Consider the following 19,130-nt stretch of genomic DNA (forward strand, 5'->3'; position numbering starts at 1 on the left):
TTGTGATTGAACTAATCACGAACACTAACAAATAGAGAGGAGGTACTGAAACTGTCCAATTGGTTCAGGAGCCCAAACCTAACACTCAACGTCAAGAAGACAAAAGAAATGATAATTCTGTTTTGGAAGGCAAGGAGTCCCGTACAAGCCCCACTATTCATAAATGATGAGGTATTCATAAATGCTGAAGGGTCTCCAGTTTCATGTTTTTGACGATGAACATCAACAAGGGGCTCTCTAGATCCATCAACACAACCTCGATGGCAGGGAAGGCACAACAGTGATTATACTACCTGAGGTGCTAATGGAGAGCTAATCTGCCCCCAAAATTACTGGCCAACTTTTATCGATGTGAAATAGAGAGCATACTGGCATACGGAATGACAGTGTGGTACTCTAGCTGTGGCAAGACAGAGGACAGAGCACTCCACCGGGTGATTGGGATGGGCCTGGACATCACTGGGACTCAACTACTGCACCTGGAGATAACTTACAGTGCTTGCTGTTCGCAATATCATTAAAGACCCCATCCCATCCTGGACAATGTCTGTTCCATGTCTTAGCCAAGACAATAAGACTGAGAAACAGCTCCAGAGGATTGTTGTGCAGCTGAATAATGCTACACCCTGGCTTGTCAATGGCCTTTGAACGTTATGAAGTATTGAAGTCACTATTTGCATGTAAATATGGGAATTAAAAAAAATTAAATCTGAAATTAAATGAGATGATGTCACTTCCCTCCCAGGACTGCCAGTCAAGAAGAAATTCTCCTCTGTTTACTGGCAAGATTTCTGCCTGTCCCTTTTGACCTTTTCTCTCTCTTTTGTTTCTCTTTCCCGTTTAGTCTTTGACAATGTTTGATAATGTTCCAAAGCCACATCTCCCTGCTTAGCAAATGTCTGCAATTCCAAAATTCTTCCAACATTTTCTATTTTTAATGCAACCTATCTTTATCACTATTTTTCTATTCAGAGCACTGTTAACCATTTAAGTAATTTCTATAAACAACACACACAAAATGCTGGTGGAATACAGCAGGCCAGGCAGCATCTATAGGAGAAGCACTGTCGACGTTTCGGGCCGAGACCCTTCGTCAGGACTAACCGAAAGGAAAGATAGTAAGAGATTTGAAAGTTGTGGGGGGAGGGGGAAATGCGAAATGATAGGAGAAGACCAGTGGGGGTGGGATGAAGCTAAGAGCTGGAAAGTGATACCGAGCTGGAGAAAGGAAAGGATCATGGGATGGGAGGCCTCAAGAGAAAGAAAGGGGGTGGGGGGGGAAGCACCAGAGGGAGATGGAGAACAGGCAAACAACTAAATATGTCAGGGTTGGGGTAAGAAGGGGAGGAGGAGCATTAACGGAAGTTAGAGAAGTCAATGTTCATGCCATCAGGTTGGAGGCTACCCAGCCGGTATATAAGGTGTTGTTCCTCCAACCTGAGCTTGGATTCATTTTGACAGTAGAGGAGGCCATGGATAGACATATCAGAATGGGAATGGGACGTGGAATTAAAATGTGTGGCCACTGGGAGATCCTGCTTTTTCTGGCGGACCGAGCGTAGGTGTTCAGCGAAATGGTCTCCCAGTCTGCGTCAGGTCTCACCAATATATAAAAGGCCACACCAGGAGCACCGGACGCAGTATACCACACCAGCCGACTCACAGGTGAAGTGTCGCCTCACCTGGAAGGACTGTCTGGGGCCCTGAATGGTGGTGAGGGAGGAAGTGTAAGGGCAGGTGTAGTGCTAGTTCCGCTTACGAGGATAACTGCCTGGAGGGAGATCGATGGGAAGGTAATTTCTAATTCTAAAGTAATTTCTATAGTCTAGATGTATCCGATTCTATCTTCTACCTCATCCTATACTGTAATATACTCAGTATTCTCATCATTTGTGAAGATGGATGTAAGTTTGGTGCCTCAGCTTTGCCTCTGATTCTACAGAATAAAATTAATTTTGGTTATTGATTAGTGCTGGCACTTCGTTGCATCTCAAATTGATTATATTGTGTTGTTCTTTACCACTGCATGACTGAAAGTTAATTTAAGCTAAACCAAATTGCATTTGCAACCATTTCAGGGGCAAATCTCACAAAATTAACTCAGCCCTTGCACTTCCAATATAATTCCTGCACCTAGTTTGCATGGAATAATGTTATTCCTGGTTCGGTATTCCTTTGAATATTGCATTAGGATTGGTAGCACATTGTTCTTTGGGATCTCCTGTTGCAGACCTGTCCCAGGAGAACATGTTCATTCATAATCCAGTGTCACCAACATCAGAGATTGGTTGGTTTGGTAGTTAAGTTCCCAAAATTGCCAGCTCCCCTGCCTCACCCTAGTTCAGGTTCAAATGACCTTAAATGTATGATGAAGATGGCTGCTGTAGCTATCTTTCGAATGCCTTGGAGTTTCCAGTCACACGTGTTTAGCAAATATTTCATTGCCCACTTTTTACGTGTTAAGCAATTACACTACATTTGTTTTCATTTGCTTGCATGCTCCTGACTTGTTTTGCACTTTGTTGATATATTATTGTGATAATAACGTGTTAATATTTTGGATCGGAGGGTGTGGAATTTTTTGATTTGGACATTTTGCCCTCCTATCCGAGCTTAACTGAAACTACAAATGGCAGTCCAAAATCTCTTGGTAGGGCAACAGAGCATTCTTATGTGTTAGCTAATTTTTTATTGTTACATAAACTGAGTGGCCAATTTATTAGGTATAGCTGTACACCTCTTTAATGCAAATATCTAATTAGCCAATCATGTGGCAGGAACTCAGTGCATAAAAGCATGCAGACGTGGTCAAGACGTTCAGTTGTAATTCAGACTAAATATCAGAATGGGGAAGAAGTGTGATCTAAGTGACTTTGATCATTGAACAATTGTTGGTGCCAGACAGAGTGGTTTGAGTATCTCAGAAGCTGCTGATCTCCCGAGATTTTCGCACACAGCAGTCTCTAGAGTTTACAGACAATGGTGTGAAAAACAAAAGAACATCCAGTGAGCTGCGGTTCTTGTTAATAACAGTGGTCAGAGGAGGACGGCCAGACTGGTTCAAGAAGATGACGGCAACTCAAATTCCAACATCTTTCAAGACAGGACTGCCTCACGTTTGGCCCTTGGTCTGTTGGCATTGAGTTGTTGCTCCAAAGTTAGTCCATTGTACTTATTAGTATTTATCATTCATCTCAGGTCACCGCTGATATCCAATTGCTGAAAACAGCTTTTCCTGAGCCTGGCAGCAGTAAAGGAGTTAAGTCCACAAGATATAAGAGCAAAATTAGGTCATTCATCCCATTGAATCTGCACCACCATTCAATCATGGCTTTCAAAACCCTTACATCCCTTACCAATCAAAAACCTATTAATCTCTGCCTTAAATAGACCCAGTGACCTGCCTTCTACTGCCCTCCATGGCAATGAAGTCCATAGATTCACCATCCACTAGCAAGCAAAATTCCTCCTCTTCTTGGTTTTATATCCCTTTATACTGAGGCTCTGCATTTGGATCCATGACACTATTAATAATGGAAATGTCCCTTCCATGTCCACTCCCTCTAGACCTTACAGCATCTGGTAGGTTTCAGTGAGGACCTCTCTCATCGAAGGGTCAAGAGTGATGGAAAATGTATTTTAATTTTCCCTAGTTTTAGCTTTATCCTTTTTTTTATGCTGACTGTGAATCTCAAAGAAAATAAGTACTCAGTATTGCGCTTCTGCCTAGGCAAAATATTTCTTTCTTTCTTTTCTTTATCAATCTTTTTATTAGTTAAATAAAAAAGTACATATATATAAACAAGAGGAGAATTATCACAAATATCTACATCAATAACAGTTCGAATAAAAGGAAAAATAAACATGATCAAGATCAAACATAGTATTAATCTAATAGTATGTAATAAAGAAAAAGATAATTGATTCTCCTCTTATCCATAAAAAGAAAAAAAAGATAAAGAAACTAAGTATATCTTATCCCCGCCTCCCTGCTATATTATCTCTTAGAAGAATTGGTAATTGATGTTATATGCAGAAAGGAGAAGTAGTCTCCAAAGGAAAATGCATATACTGGTACCAGCCTGAGAGTGATCACTTAGTCGTGATCTCAGCTGCGAGCACTACTGTTGATTGCAAGCACAAGGGAAAAGATGCAACCATTTGTAATGTTTCTCCAGACAACTGTTTTCCCTCAGGTTTATCTTCCTGACTCTCACTGAAGTTTGTTCTCCAGTGAGCACTTTACTCTTGATGGGCCAAGAGCTCCCTTGGGAAGAGGCAAGACGGCCTCTTCCCAGAGAGGATTACAGCTTGGTGATCTGCGACAGGAACCAGTTTGTACTTTACCCTCTGCCTGCCCTTTCCCATCCAAGAATGCTGACGATTACATTCTCACTGTCGTAATACTTCTCAACTCTTCGATCACATGCTCACCCAAGCTCACTACCACAGCCAAGTGCTCTTACTGGGGTTGGTCTCCTTGATCTTTCAGTCCAGGTGAAGTGTCTCAACCCAAAACGTCGACTGTCTATTTCTCTTCACTGATACTGCTTGATTGGCGAAGTTTTGGATGTTAAGGCCAAGCAAACACATTGTTACCCTTTCGGAGATTGGCCGGCTGGCTTAAAAAAATAACAAGTTGCATTCAGAGTGGTCTTTGTGGCCTGAAGCTTTCCAAAATAGTAATATTATTTTGGCACTGATATACTGTATATGAATAAATAATAGAGCAACTGACCAAAATATTGATCATATATCTTTTAGTTATAAACACAAAGGATTCTGCAGATGCTGAAAATCTACACCAACACTCACAAACTGGAAGAGGAATACAGCAGGTCAGGTAGCACCTATGGCGAGGAATACATAGTCAATGTTCAAGCCAAGATCTTTCTTCAAGATCCGGGTTGAAATGCCGATTACGTATTCCTCTCCACAGATACTGCTTGACCTGGATCTTTTTCTTTGTGTGTGTGCTGTTTTAGCTATAAAGTTCTCCAAATCAATTAGCAAGATCAGAATTGGGTAAAGGATGACTAAAACAAAGTGTTGACACAAGTAGATTCTTAATTTGAATGGGTCAGTCACCTACCAAATGACATCAGTAACAGCATGACATCCCTGAGCTAGACGTTTCAAACTCTTGTCTATGTTAATTTTTTCTGATAGATTCTGATAGTGTATCCAATGTGAACACTCTTCTTTGTGAGTATTAATTGGGTCTAGTTCTGGCAATGGATATTAACTCCAAAGATCATCCTGCTTTTTGCCTTTTGTATCTGTTGGAGCTGTCAGTCAGTTCCTGCTCTTTATTGTATAATGAGACATTTAGAAAGCTTAACCTTACAGCCATGTGTTCTCATACTTCTGCAGTATCTTCTTGAAAGGTTTTAGCTGCTATATCTAACTTGTCCTCTAGATAAGTCCAGGTTATCAGTGGTTTCAACTAACCCATTCCATTTCACCATCACCCTCTCTGCAGAGACACAGTTCCCTTGCACAAGCCAAAGAGCTTACCTGAACTAACCTTGAAGTAAATTTATCATATTGATCCAGTTACTTCAGACTTAAAACACAGGAATAGACCATGTGACAGAGCCCGCAAATTGGAAGATAGACAGCAAATGAAAGAGTCAAACAATCCATTTGCTACGCTGGCGGTGGAAGATTGCGACACTTGCAGGCTGCCCCAGCACATCCTCATACTGTTATTGGTAGCTGACGCAAACAATGCATTTCACTGTACATTTTGCTGTTTGATATACATGTTGCAAATAAAGCTAATTATTAATCCATTTGTAAAATAAATGGCATATCAGAGAAAGCACAAAAATAGAATTCCAATTATGTTCTGATTTTGGAGAGTGTTGATTTGCAATAAAGCTTGAAATTCTTATCAAGCTAGCAGAATTATCTAATCTATTTGCTGCTGAGGAGCATTCTCTCAAACTTTTCTTTGTGTGATAGTGCATCTCATGGCTACGGAAAGAAGAACAATAACTAGAAATTAAACTTGCATTTTACTGCAAAAATACAGAAGATAATGAAAAGGTGAAATAGCTGTAGAATACTGGAAAACAATTGGAAGCTGGGCAGCTGGGAGGATAGGAACAAGATAATCTGCAGACAGTGGAATCTGGAGGAGAAAAAGAACAAACTAATGGATGAATTCAGTGGGCAAGACAACAACCGCAGAGGAAAACAAATGGTTAACATATCAGTTACGGACCACACATTACAACTCTGAATGCAGAGTCAATGCACTGCTTACTAAAAATACTGTCATAGCAAATGTACAACTGATTCTATAACGATTTCTAAACCAGTGATTGACTTCTGGTAGACCGACATAAAACACTGGCCACTGGTTCAGCCATAGCTGGAGTACTGTATCTATTTCTAGTTGTGATTGCATTGGAGAGGGTGTAAAGGAGATTTGGTGCGGTGTTGCCTGGAATGGAGCATCTTAGTTATGAGTGAGACTGGATATGCTGGTTTTGTTTTCCTGGGACTGGAGTCGGCTCCAGGTTAACTGATAAAAGCATACAAAATTATAAGAAGCCAAAATGGTGTAGATAAAATGTATTTTCCCATAACATATATATTTAAAGTCCAATGGCACAGGGTAACAAGAGATAGATTTTCAGGGATACAAGGAAGTATTTTCACCATTGCTGGTTGGAATCAGGCAAACCCTTCTTGAGTTTGAATAGAGGCAGGTACATTCACAATATTTGAATATTTACCTAGATGAGCATTTCAATTGCCAAATGCAGAGAATGCTATGGACCAAGTGCTGGTAAAGGGATTAACACTGGTAAGTACTGCAAGGACATGATGAGCAAAAGTGCCCTGCTTCTGTACTCCATGACTCCATGTACATGTGGATTTAAATCATAGTTCTCACATTCATCAATGTTTTATCAAAGCCTTGCACACTTGACCTCATCTAATCAACGATACTCTCTTTGTTGTTTCAACCTTCCCCACCCTCTCTGCCCCTTAGAATGATTGTCTTCTCTCTCTTTTTCTCAGTTCCATCAGAGTGTTTTCAACCTGAAACATTAATTCTACTTTTTCTTTCCACAGATGCTGCTTAATTGCTAAATGTCTTTAGTTCTCACATTACCAGAGTTTAGGGTTCTATCTGAACTCTAACTCCACTGCTATGTCATTATTTTTATACAGAATAAGTAGGATATAATCCTGCAAGGATCGGCTGTGAAAATAAGAGTACGGTAATTGACCAAGTTGCAAAAGCAGAATTACAGAATAAAAAATAGAAACTATTGTAAAAACTCAGACTATTAGGAACATCTTTGGAAAGAGAAGTGGAGCTAATCTTCCATCAGTATTGACAAATTGCCAGGGATGCGTGTAGCCCAGGTTCAGCAGTATCTACGCCTTCTTCTGCCAGTTAGTTCAACAAAGACTGCTTGGCACTATTGCAGCTCCTTGGATGAACTACCAGAAAGTTATAGCCTGCCTTTCTGAGAGTCCATGGCACCATAAATCTTGCAACAAATTTTTATCATGCATCGAGCCAACGTGCACACCTCCCACCCTGTGAGTTTTTAATTGGGTACCTCGCTTGAACTAACTTTAAGTGATGCATTAAATTTGCCGGGCTGTTAGTCATCCTAACAACAGTGCACATTGACAGTAACCTGCCTATTGCAAGGTATGAATTAAAACTGGACCAGTATCCCTAGCTACCATGAGATTCAAATGTATATAAATGAGCACTCCATTACTAAACTTCAGCAAGCTTGATATAATCTTTATTTCCTCCATTTTTTAAAAAAATTTTCTGAGCTATATTGCCTTAATAAACCCTGGTGTTATACTAGCTGAGGTATTGTTTTCAGCTTGACAGGGACTATGTTTTGTATTCCAGTGACAGTAACAGCATTAAATAAAAAATCAATAACACCTTATCCTTTGTTTTCTGCTTTTGTAGGTCTCCAGGTTGTTCTTCCTGAATACCTAAGGGAGAAGTTTGTGCAGTCAGCCTTAAGTTACATCATGTGCAATGCGGAGGGGGAGTACATCTGTAAGAACAGTCAGTGTGCTTGTCAATGTGCAGCAGAATTCCCGCAGTGTAACTGTCCCATCACCGACATCCAGATCATGGAAAATACATTGGCCGGTCTTACTGAAGCTTGGAATAATGCCTATAAGGATTTTGAAATGTCAGGTAAGCCAGACAAGTACCTGATATTACAATTACCTTATTAACATGATAGGTCACTTGGTTAATGGATAGCATTCACTCAATTAAAGATTCTTGTCATTCTAACAATTCTTTCTGTATTTACTGTTTACCTTTTGCCTTTTATTCTCACATGTTTAAATGTTTCCCGTGCAAAATGTTAACCAAACTGACATCCATGAATCTGCTCCAAGAAATGCGCCTTTCCACAACAAAAAATCCTTGGCAAGTGACGGAGCCTCTCTGATGACCACCGTGATTGATTTTTCCCCCTCTTGTTTCCTGTTTCAATGAGGTATCGGCTCCAGAATTTAATTCACCAATTGGATAAAGTTTAATGCTCCAGCCAGACTTGCTATAATTTCCTTCCTGAGCCTCAGCTGACTGGGTACGGGATAGCAGTTAAAATCCCGCACTTGGCCTCAACATTCCAATTAAGAAGCAAGCTGATTTTGGCCAAATTTCCTGCCTTAGTCTGGTTATCATTCAGTGACCTCAGTAAGAAAGAGTATATGTGCAGGAATTAATATGTTACCCTCTGTCCTATCCCCTTCCCATGGTAGATTCACAAAATGATTACATGGCTTCAGCACCTTCCTTTATGCAGAGATTTATAATCCTTCATGAGCCATCACGATAAGGTAGGCAAAATGAGAAAAGACACGGAACAGAGTAATAGCCCTCATTTCATTTCCATCCTGCTTAAGGCTGTTGTAAATCATGTCATCAGCAATGATAATTTACTGGCTTACCTCACCAATGAAACTATACCATTAACTGACTCTAAAGAAATACCATTACTGATTATGCTGAAGTGACTGAGGTGTAGTATCCCATCAAACTGTAAATTGTTGAACCCTTCACATCCTGATAATGTTATTTAAGCTCCTGCTGACAACTTAACTGAAACCAGAGAGTTGTGAAGAGCTTGTCTGATTCATAATCCTCCAGATCCCTTTGTGCGAGTCAGTTTTTGAAAAACCTGGAAATCCAGAAATTATGAGGACATAAATTCCAGTATTTTGTTGTATCCACTGAATATCTGTATTCTCTCATTATAATGGAGCATATAATGTCTTGTTCTGTAATTCTCCTCCCCATTCCCAAACCAATGTCGGTCCTCAGCTTCCTCTACTGCCTGTCTGAGGCCAACTGCAAACTAGAGGAACGGTATCTCATATTCTGCCTGAGTAACCTACAACTAGGTGGCATGAGCATTGAATTCTCAAGCTTCCAGTCATCTACTCCCACCAGTCCCTGTCCTCTCTCCACCTGATTTACCCATTTCCACCTCCAACCTGCCAGGCCCCCATCACCTAATTGCTTTCTCTTCTTTCAGCCACTCCAGCTGTCCGTCACCCATGCACTCCTCCACTGGTTCCCTTTCCCTACTGTCCTTAACTGCCTTCCCTGCCTTCCTCTCTTGATTCCACACTCCACCTTCCTCTGTTAGATTCCATCCTCGTCAGCCCTTTGTTGCCTCCACCTATTAACCTCCAGCCTCTGACACTACTTCCATTCTGTGCCCTTCCATCTGCCTATCACTCCTGCTCAGCTGGATTCAGCTATCACTTTTATTTATTAAGATACAGCGCAGAATAGGCCCTTCAGGCACTTTGTGCCTTGCCACCCAGCAATCCCCTCGTTTAATCCTAGCCTAGTCACAGGGCAGTTTATAATGACCGATTAACCTACCAATCGGAATGTCTTGGGACTGTGGGAGGGAACTGCGGCATCCAGAGGAAATCCATGCGGACATGGGGAGGATGTACAAACTCCTTACAGGTAGTGGCGGGAATTGAACTGCCTGTACTGTAAAGCATTATGCTAACCACTACGCCACCGTGCTGCCCTAAGCTTGACACCTTTTGTTCCACCCCTTCCCTCCATCTTTTTTAATACCACCTATCCCGATGAAGGGTCCCACCCTGAAAAATGACTGTCCAATTCCCTCCATAGCTGTTGCCTGACGGGCTGAGTTACTCCAGCTTTGTGTGTGTTGCTCAACATTCCAGTATCTGCAGCCTCTTGTTTCTGTATCGCCTTGCTCTTGGATGTCCTTTTTGTGTATATGGTATAAAATATATTCATGTATTTTAACCTCATGTAACACTTTATGCCTAAAACAAAGCCCTCAGCAAGTGACGGAACTTCTTTAATTAAACGACCATCCAGGCACTCACTGTGTTGCAGCATTGAGTGCTGCTGCCTTGTATTTCTAGTGACCAGGACTTAATCCAAACCTTGCATGCCTTGTGCATGGACTCCACATTGTGTGTGTCTCCACTTGGTGCTTCAGTTTTGTCCCACGTTCCAAAAGCAGGCTAACTGATAGAATATAGAGCATAGTAATCTACAGCTCATTGCAGGCCCTTCGGCCCACTGTGCTGTGCCAACCAGGTATCCTACTCTAGAAACTGCCTAGAATTTCCCTAGTGCATAGCCCTCTACTTTTCTAAGCTCCATGTATCTATCTATGAGGCTCTTAAAAGACCCCATTATATCCGCTTCCACCACCGCCACCGGCAGTGCATTCCACACAAACACTGCACTGTGTGAAAAATTTACCCTGCCATCCCCTCGGTGCCTACTTCCAAGCACTAGTAGGTTAAATTGGCCCCTGTGACTCACTGTTCCATGCTGATAAATAGCAAAAGAATCAAAGAGGTTTTGATAGGATGTGAGAGTGAAGATGTTGCAGAGCTGCAGGAAAATAGGAGTGGTGGAATGAGACTATTGAGTTTAAACTGCTGGGAGCAAACCTGGACAATGGGCAGAAGGGCCCCTTCTGTGAAACAGTCAGTCAACACCTCACCACATGTCCTCACAACCGATGTTTTTAAATACATGTAGCGTCACAGTGCTTACCATCATTTTGCTGCCTTTTCCCTGCTTAAGATTTTTTGTTGGAGTGAAAACGTTATCACAAACAGAAGAAAATGGAGGACCATGCATGACTTCAGGATATATGAGTGCTTTACACTCAAGTCAGTAGCCTTGAAGGAACATTCACTCCTGAAGTTGAAGAATGCACTGTTCTCTTAACAGAATTCTGTATTTGTAGGAATGAGATCACACCGGTTAACTGGTGCAGGGATTAGTGGATTAGTGCAGGAATGTGCGTTGGCCAAGAAGTTTTAAAGTACTGAATTGGTGGGACTTCTTGTGTCCACCTAAGAGTAGTGACACAGAGTCATCAGTTTAATATCCATCTGAAATATGGAACTTGCAATAGTCCAGTGCTCACCTGCATATCCCGTCTTTAGCGCCATGCTTATCATACCCTTGCTTCAGAAACAGGGATCTTTTCCTGTGTAAGTAGAACAGCTGGTGAAGTTGCTACAGCTCCTGTGACCTGGGTTCGATCATGAACTCTTGCACCACCATGTGTGGACTAGACAGTGTCTTCCAGAGTCCAACCCCTGGCCTTATTCCTCCCTCCATTTCAATGTTAGAATTTAGCACCATACGATAGTGGCACCCTCCTGCGTCTAGTTAGCTTCACTTATGATATCAGACACTCTCTGTATGGAGTTTGTACTATGTCTTTGTAACATTGTGGGCATCCTTGAGGCATTCTGGTTTCATACTACATTTCAAAGACATGCAAGTTGATAGCGTAATTGACAGCTTTAAATTGTCCTCAGTGTTTAGTTGCGGAGTAAAATAACTGAACATAGAACACCACAGCACAGTGTAGGCCCTTCAGCCTGCATTGGTGTGCCAACATTTTACCCAACTATAAAATCAATCTCACCCTTCCCTCCTACAAAGCCTTCCAATTTAAGAGTTTCTTAAATGCCCCTAATGCACTTTACTCTACTACCATCCCTGATAGGACATTCCACAACAACACCACTCTGTGTAAAAAACTTGCCTCTGACACTTATAAACCCCCCCCCCCATTCTTTCCTCCAATCACCTGAAAACAATGCCCCCTCATATTAGCCATTTCCACCCTGGAAAAAAGTCTCTGTCTATCCCACTTATCACCTGTGCCTTTTATCATCCTATACACCTCTGTCATCGGGTCTCATCCTCATTCAATCCAAAGAAATAAGCCCGAGCTTGCTCAGCCTATCCTCAGAAGACATGCTCTGTAATCCAGGCAGCATCCTCGTATATTTCCTCTGCACTCGCTCTAAAGCATGGGATTAGTGTAGGATTGGAGCGACTGGGTGCTTGATGGCTCAATGGACAGAAAGGATCGTTCCGTTGTTGTTTGAAGCTATGACTGCCTTGTCTAACACCAACCTGTCACCCATCCTTGCAGTTGAATTCAAGAACTTCTTGAAGCGTTTGCCCACCACCCACTTCCTGATGATGGGGACTGTTCACCAGTACTGGGGAAATGACTGGGATCTCCAAGCACGCTACAAGATGCTCCTGAGCAGTGTGGAGATGTTGAAGCTGAAGATCCAGCGCACAGCCCGCAAGCTTTTCAGTCTCAGTATCCGTTGTCGGCACAATCCCAACCACCAGATGCCTCGAGAAAGGTAAGTGGAGACCAATCATCTGCTGGGGGCTGTGACAGGTACAGTTATGAGAGAGTTATCACTGTTTCCACTACATGGTAGTTCAAGATTTAGAATTCACCATAATTAAAAGCACCACTAAGTCTACTCACCAGCAGGCTTGAAGTTATGTCTCCTAACTTCCTCCCAGTTTTTTCCGCGTTATCTGCACTGTCCATCGAGTGGAAGTTCAGAATAACTTCCATTTGTGGAACAATATGTGCTTTGCATTGTGGATCTTCTGCTCTTTTTACAGCCTGAGTAAGGGACAATCAAAGACATGAACTAGCATTGTAAAATATGTTAAAATTCATTCCTTCAGAAATACAATGTCCTGTAAAGATTTGCAACGAATAGGCATGGGGATTAGCAAACCATTGACAAATGGGGTTTCATTATTTGTTTTTGGAGTTCTATATAGTCCAGGCTGATAAATCAAATTTTCAACCAAATAGCCTTTCTTTTTTTGAGGTGATCATTTTTCATCTCACTCCAGGGAATGAATAGAGAGGAGAAAATCAAATAAGTAAATACTCTAAGTAGAAGGAAGTAGATGAAGTGTGGGAGGCAAGGGGTGAAAAAGAAATACTTTTACCGTCAGTAAGTAATGCAACCTCTTTAACAATTGAATATAAATAATTGGTATAAGAATTTGAAAAATGAAGAGCAAAAATGCCAGTTATTTGCAGTAAATTGATGGGTACTTTTTATTTTACCTACTCTTCTATTCACAATGAGAAATATATTACATTTAGTGATTCCTAAGAGGAAATAGCTACATTTTCTGTACTGTATTGAATACTTTTTATCATCTAAAGCACCTGCATTAGATCACCTCTCAATCTGAATCTAAAATACGACAGGATTTTCTCTCTCAATCTCTACTTAACAACCCCCTCTTGAGAGGTTGTGGATACATATGCAAACATGTCAAAAAAGTAGAAGATCACAAGTGAGACTGATGGCCCACTGGAATAAATAAACACATATGACTCAATGCATGGTACTGCAGGTGCATGAAATCCGAAATTTATATAAAGACCAATGCTAGAAGTACACGTGCGTCAGGTCTGTGGAGAGAGAAGCAAAGCTGATGGTACAAAAAGAGTTAGAAACACTTTTTTTAATGTTACAGTGCAAAAGGAGCGGTGGACAGAGAGAATAGAAGTGGTGGTCTGTAATAGGCTAGTAATCTGTAATTGGTTTATTATTGTCATTTGTACTCCTCAACCATCAGGCTCTCAAACCAAAGGGGATATCTTCATTCAACTTCTATTATGGATCTATTGAGTGTGCCCACAAGAAAATGAATCTCAGGGTTATAGATGGTGAAATATATGTACTTTAATAATAAATTTACTTTGAAGTTTGAGCTATAGTGAAAGGTTTTTGTTTTCCTGTCATCCAGATAGATCATTCTATATATCAAAATAGTACAAAAACAGAATGAAGCATAAAGCGTTACAGAGGAAGTGTAGTGCTGATTTATTTATTTCTTTATTGGGATAGCGTGTGAAGTAAGCCCTCTGAGCACTTTGAGCCATGCCGCCCAGCAATCTCCTGATTTAATCTGAGCCTAATCACAGGACAGTTTACAATGGTGAATTAACCTACCGACCGGTATGTCACTGGACTGTCCAAGGAAACCGGAGCACTCGTTGGAAACCCATACGGTCATGAGAATAATGTACAAAGTTCTTACAGGCAGCAGCAGGAACTGAACCCAGCTCGCCTGTACTGTACAGCATTGGGCTGACTATTACACTGATGTGCCATCCCAGATAATGTGACAAATGAAAGGTAGACAAAGAAAGTGCAAGGATTGAGAGAAGATAGACTGGAAGATCAAGAATCCATCTTTATCATCTAAGAGAATTGAAAAGATGAGAAACTTAACAGTACGATGCTTTCTGAGAGATAGTAGTGAAGGAATGCCTGGGGGAGAGGGAGATGTAAACAGGAAGAGGCTAAAGAAATTTGAAGTTCTGGAATGGATGAGAACAAAGCAAGAACATTCCTAGAGTTCTGGCTTCTGGCTTCTTCTCACTTCCTTTCTAGTCCTGATGAAGTGTCTCAGCCCAAAACATCAACTGTTGATTCCTCTCCATAGATGCTGCCTGACCTACTAAGTTCACCCAGCAATTCGTGTTTGTGTTTCTAGGGTTCAGTTGTTTCCTGCTTTATTTGTCTCCAACTCTTTATGCTTCATCCAGACATACCTTCGTCATGTATTATCACCCAGCACCAGCTTCCACCCTGCCAGAAACCTTACGTTTTGTACACTTCCCTTCTAGCCAACCCTCCTGCCTTTCTATGTAACTTAGTCCTTGATCCTATCTTGTTCTGATGAATGGTCAATGATCTAATATCCCAGTACTTTTTTTATCTCAATACTTACTATTAGAAGAAATAGTCACATTTATGGTAACTTAATTATCAGGTTTCAGAAACTAAGAACCTTCAAGAGGGAGCAGAGAAATTTGGCTAATTGGTGTGTTTGGTGGGAATGGTAAGCAAAGTCACTAAAACCCTTCATGGTAACCATTAAGCATTTTAAATGTGCCTACTTCCATCCGCATATATCATCAATGTGTTTGATGTGCCCCTTGACAGCAGTGGAAATAAATTCCTGTTCATGCACTCTGACTACAGGTGTAAGAAATGAAAAGGAAATGGATTGAATAGAAATAATTTAAATAAGACAACTTTATTAAGAAACTTTATTCAATCAAATTCACGTTAATCCATGCTGCATTCACATGACTGATTGATCCTGTTAAAGCAGGAGTAAGAAAAGTGAAGAAAATCACTAGCTAACCTTTTATCTTCTGTTAACGTGATCTCAGCCCATTGGAGAGGAAAAAGTGCCTTAGTGATTCAGGAGTGTCAATCTAATTTACAGTTGGCAATATAAAAGTTCTGCAAAGAAACATAATACCATAAACTAAAGTCATATTCTATTTACCCATCCACACCCTGATAGGCTAGGATTGGCCAGGACCCATATAATATTTTGCCTGGTGGAAGCACTGCATGTTGCCTGGATCTTGCAATTTATTGTATATTTGCCAAAATGTGTCGCCTTATCCACCCAATCTCAAAGACAGTATGACAAATGATTAAGTCTCATATCTGGTGTCAGCTGTCAAGGAGATTAAATGATGGTGTTACTGCATGTGGTAAAAATATTGGCCATGATTTTATAGATGGGGTGAAGCAGGCATGGAGGGCTGAAAGACCTGCTTTTGTTTTCATCTCTTATGTAATTATGTTTAACATATTGATTGACTGTGTTTTAATGTTGGACTTAAGTTACAGAGAGAATACATCCACCCACTGCACAGGATTGGACTCAGTACAAGGACAATTTCCCTATTTACTTCAATGTAGTGAACTGGCTAAAGTGGGGAGGCAGGAATGGGGGAAATGGATTATTTAAGATTATGCTTCATTGTTTGTATTTGTTTACATGTAAAGCTATGTTTAAAGAATTGTTACTGCTCAACTTTTGACTAAGTGTAGTCATGTTAGCAGTATTTTGAATTTTTTGAATGTTGAGAAACATTCCATTGTTATGAAGCTTTGACAAGTGGCTAAGCAGATTTGGCAATGGATGTGGTGTGAATGGCTTAGTTGTCAGCACTTCTTTCATCTATTAGTATGATGGTGATGCTAGTTCTTACTCCCATCCCCGTTAACTTTATGTCATAAGAGGCCCTGTTACCACGCTAGTCATGTTGCCATTAATGCAGCCAACCTTCTGCAGAGAAGATCAGAAGATCAGGAGATTCTTCTTTTTCAAGTCACTGGAGGGTGCAAAGTCTAGCCCAGTAACCTGAATATAAAACAGACTGAGATTTTATTCCATTCATGTAGGAACTCCACTAAATCGTTGCATCCCTGGATCTGTATCATAAGTTCTTTAACCTTCTTTGTTCTTTTTCACTTATTGCCCTCAGCAAATGCAAGTCCAACAATCCCAGTTTAAGATTTTTATTCCTCCTGGTCTCAGTAACAATCTGGTGAGGAGATGATGGTGTGGGATTAGTTCCAGGATTTCAGTAAGTCTGTGCAAGATAGTCCTTTCTCTTAACATTTTAAGCTGATGCCCACTTGTTCTAGAATCCCCTTTCACAGGAAATAGTTCATTTCTTCCCATGCCATTAAGTACCTTAGTTATCTTAGACTTGCTGTTTGATCTCTTATACTCAAGGGAATCGTGATCCAGTCCTGGAAACATTTAGCCCTTTCAGCTTCTCTGTTATTTTGGTGAGTCCACATCTGAAACATGGTACCAGAACTTAACCCCAAACATAGTCTGACATTTCTCACATAAGGATGGCATTAATACTTCCCCTTATAATTTTCCACCACCATTGAGAAAATGGCTTTGCAAGTGAAAAAATAATGGCCTAGTGATCAGGACTGAATGTAGAATAATACAGGGTGCATATCACCATTCTATGCATGAATTGCTATTCCGGGCAGCACGGTAGCATTGTGATTAGTGCAAAATTTTACAAATGCCTTCAACCCAGGTTCAACTCCCGCCTCTGCCTGGAAGGAGCAAGTACATTTTCCCCGTGATGATGTAGTTTCCACCCACATTCCAAAGAGGTTGGTAGGTTAGTTGGCCATTGTCAATTGTCCTGTGATTAGGCTAGGATTAAATTGGGAGATTGCTGGGTGGCATAGCTCGAAGGGCTGGAAAAGCGGAAAAGCCTCCTCCACGCTCTATATCAATAAATAAATAGATATGTGCTCACATCAACTGAATTAATCCATCTGTGGGTGCAAGACCATTTGATTCACTTGAGAGCACAAACTTTTGTGTGTGTGTGTGTGTGCGTGCGTGCGTGCGTATGTGTTCAAGCATGCCAAAAATTCCTATATCGACAATTGTAACTCACTGGACTTGTTGATGAAAAATAACTGATAATCCTTTACCAGCCCAAGTAGGGTAGTCTTGGTGAATGACTCAGTGACTCTTTTAGGTCTGGTTAGGGATCCTGAAGCATTAGTTGGACTCTTTTTTTATTAATAGCTTTAAGTTAGGAGACATAAAGAATTTTACTCCTCATGCATATGAAAGATGTAAGTAAGGAAGTTAAATCAATTCAATTTAATTTGATGTCAGTTTTATGCTATGTAACATGTTATGTTGTATGTATAAATATTAATTGTTGTTCAAAAAGAAATGAGTATGATATACGGACAAGTTTGAGTATGATATTTATTGTCCACCCTTGAAGCTAAACTCCTGTAATTGGTAATTTCATGGAGTGGTACAAGACAGAAACAGGCCATCTGGCCCACCCAAGTCCAAGCTGACCACCAAGCACTCAATTATATCTGTTGTTTTGTTCTAACCTCATCCTCTTTAACTCCTACTAGATCGTACCACTTAGGTACAAACTAAGGACAATTTCTAGTTGGCAGTTAATTTGCAAGGATTTGAGAGGAGATCAGAGTATCCAGAGAGAACCCTTCTGATTATATAAAGAACAGTAAAACTCCAGAGACCATCACCAGGTCACAAATAAACCCAAGTTCATAGAGCTGTTACATCTGTGCCACTGTGACAACTGTAAATCATGTTATTTATATTCTAAAATGATAGGAGGAATAAAGGTAAGGATTTAGAGGGAATCTGAGGATAAGAGGTTTAGAGGAAATCTGACGAAGGACTTTTTCTCGCAGAGGGAGGGTTGCGCCATTTACTGGTTTAAGTGGCATCGTGCTGGCGGTCAGCGAAACAAAGAAAGCAACTAAATACTTCATTATTCACTCTTTTTCTGGTAAACGGTCACAGCAAACGGTGGCCTGTGGCTTCACTGTCAGAGCTGAGCTGAAGCATCTGTATGACCTGGCACTTTTGCGGTGTTACTGGACTCTCGCTGGGGCAGGATGGTTGCAGCATGTCCGAGCTGGAGATGCTGGAGTGGACGTAGAGTCAATTCGATGCAGCAGAGCCAAGACGAGGTGTGGAAGAATTGAGGTTTGATTGATTGAAGGCCCAAGCCAGATTGGAAAAGTCATGTAATTTGATGCAGCAGAGCAAAGCAAAGCTAGGAAAGATCCGTGCTGAACTGGAAAGATTGGGTACAGGCCTTATCAATGCAGCAGAACCTGTGCCCGGGGCAAGGAACGACCCCAGGTTTGGATGATTTAAGCCCCGGGCTAGATTGAAATGATCAGGCTGTTGGGGTCAGAGGCGAGAGACAGGCTGGTTTGGCTCACTGCTCTACGGGGTTTGCTCGACTCTGCACTGGACTGAGGCCTTCTGAATCAGCTGCAGTGATGCCTGGAATTGTGGACTTAAGTTCTGAATGTTGTTCGCATGATTTCTGTTTTTTCCTCTCCACACACTGAGTGTTTGACGGTCTTCTTTTGTTTTTAATGAG

The 19,130-nt window shown here is 41.1% G+C and overlaps 1 protein-coding gene across 3 annotated transcripts in view; it reads left to right on the forward strand.

Annotated features, from left to right (window-relative positions):
* brinp1 (bone morphogenetic protein/retinoic acid inducible neural-specific 1) overlaps nt 1–19,130 on the forward strand; it is a 403,545-nt gene that overhangs the window by 372,795 nt on the left and 11,620 nt on the right. For all 3 annotated transcript variants that reach the window (XM_073052225.1, XM_073052228.1, XM_073052227.1), the window contains 2 exons: nt 7,961–8,197; nt 12,486–12,708. In XM_073052225.1, coding sequence (XP_072908326.1) covers nt 7,961–8,197; nt 12,486–12,708 — 460 coding nt within the window. The remainder of the gene's footprint in view (nt 1–7,960; nt 8,198–12,485; nt 12,709–19,130) is intronic.

This window comes from Hemitrygon akajei, chromosome 7 (genome assembly GCF_048418815.1).
Source record: "Hemitrygon akajei chromosome 7, sHemAka1.3, whole genome shotgun sequence".
In the NCBI taxonomy this organism is placed as follows: domain Eukaryota; kingdom Metazoa; phylum Chordata; class Chondrichthyes; order Myliobatiformes; family Dasyatidae; genus Hemitrygon; species Hemitrygon akajei.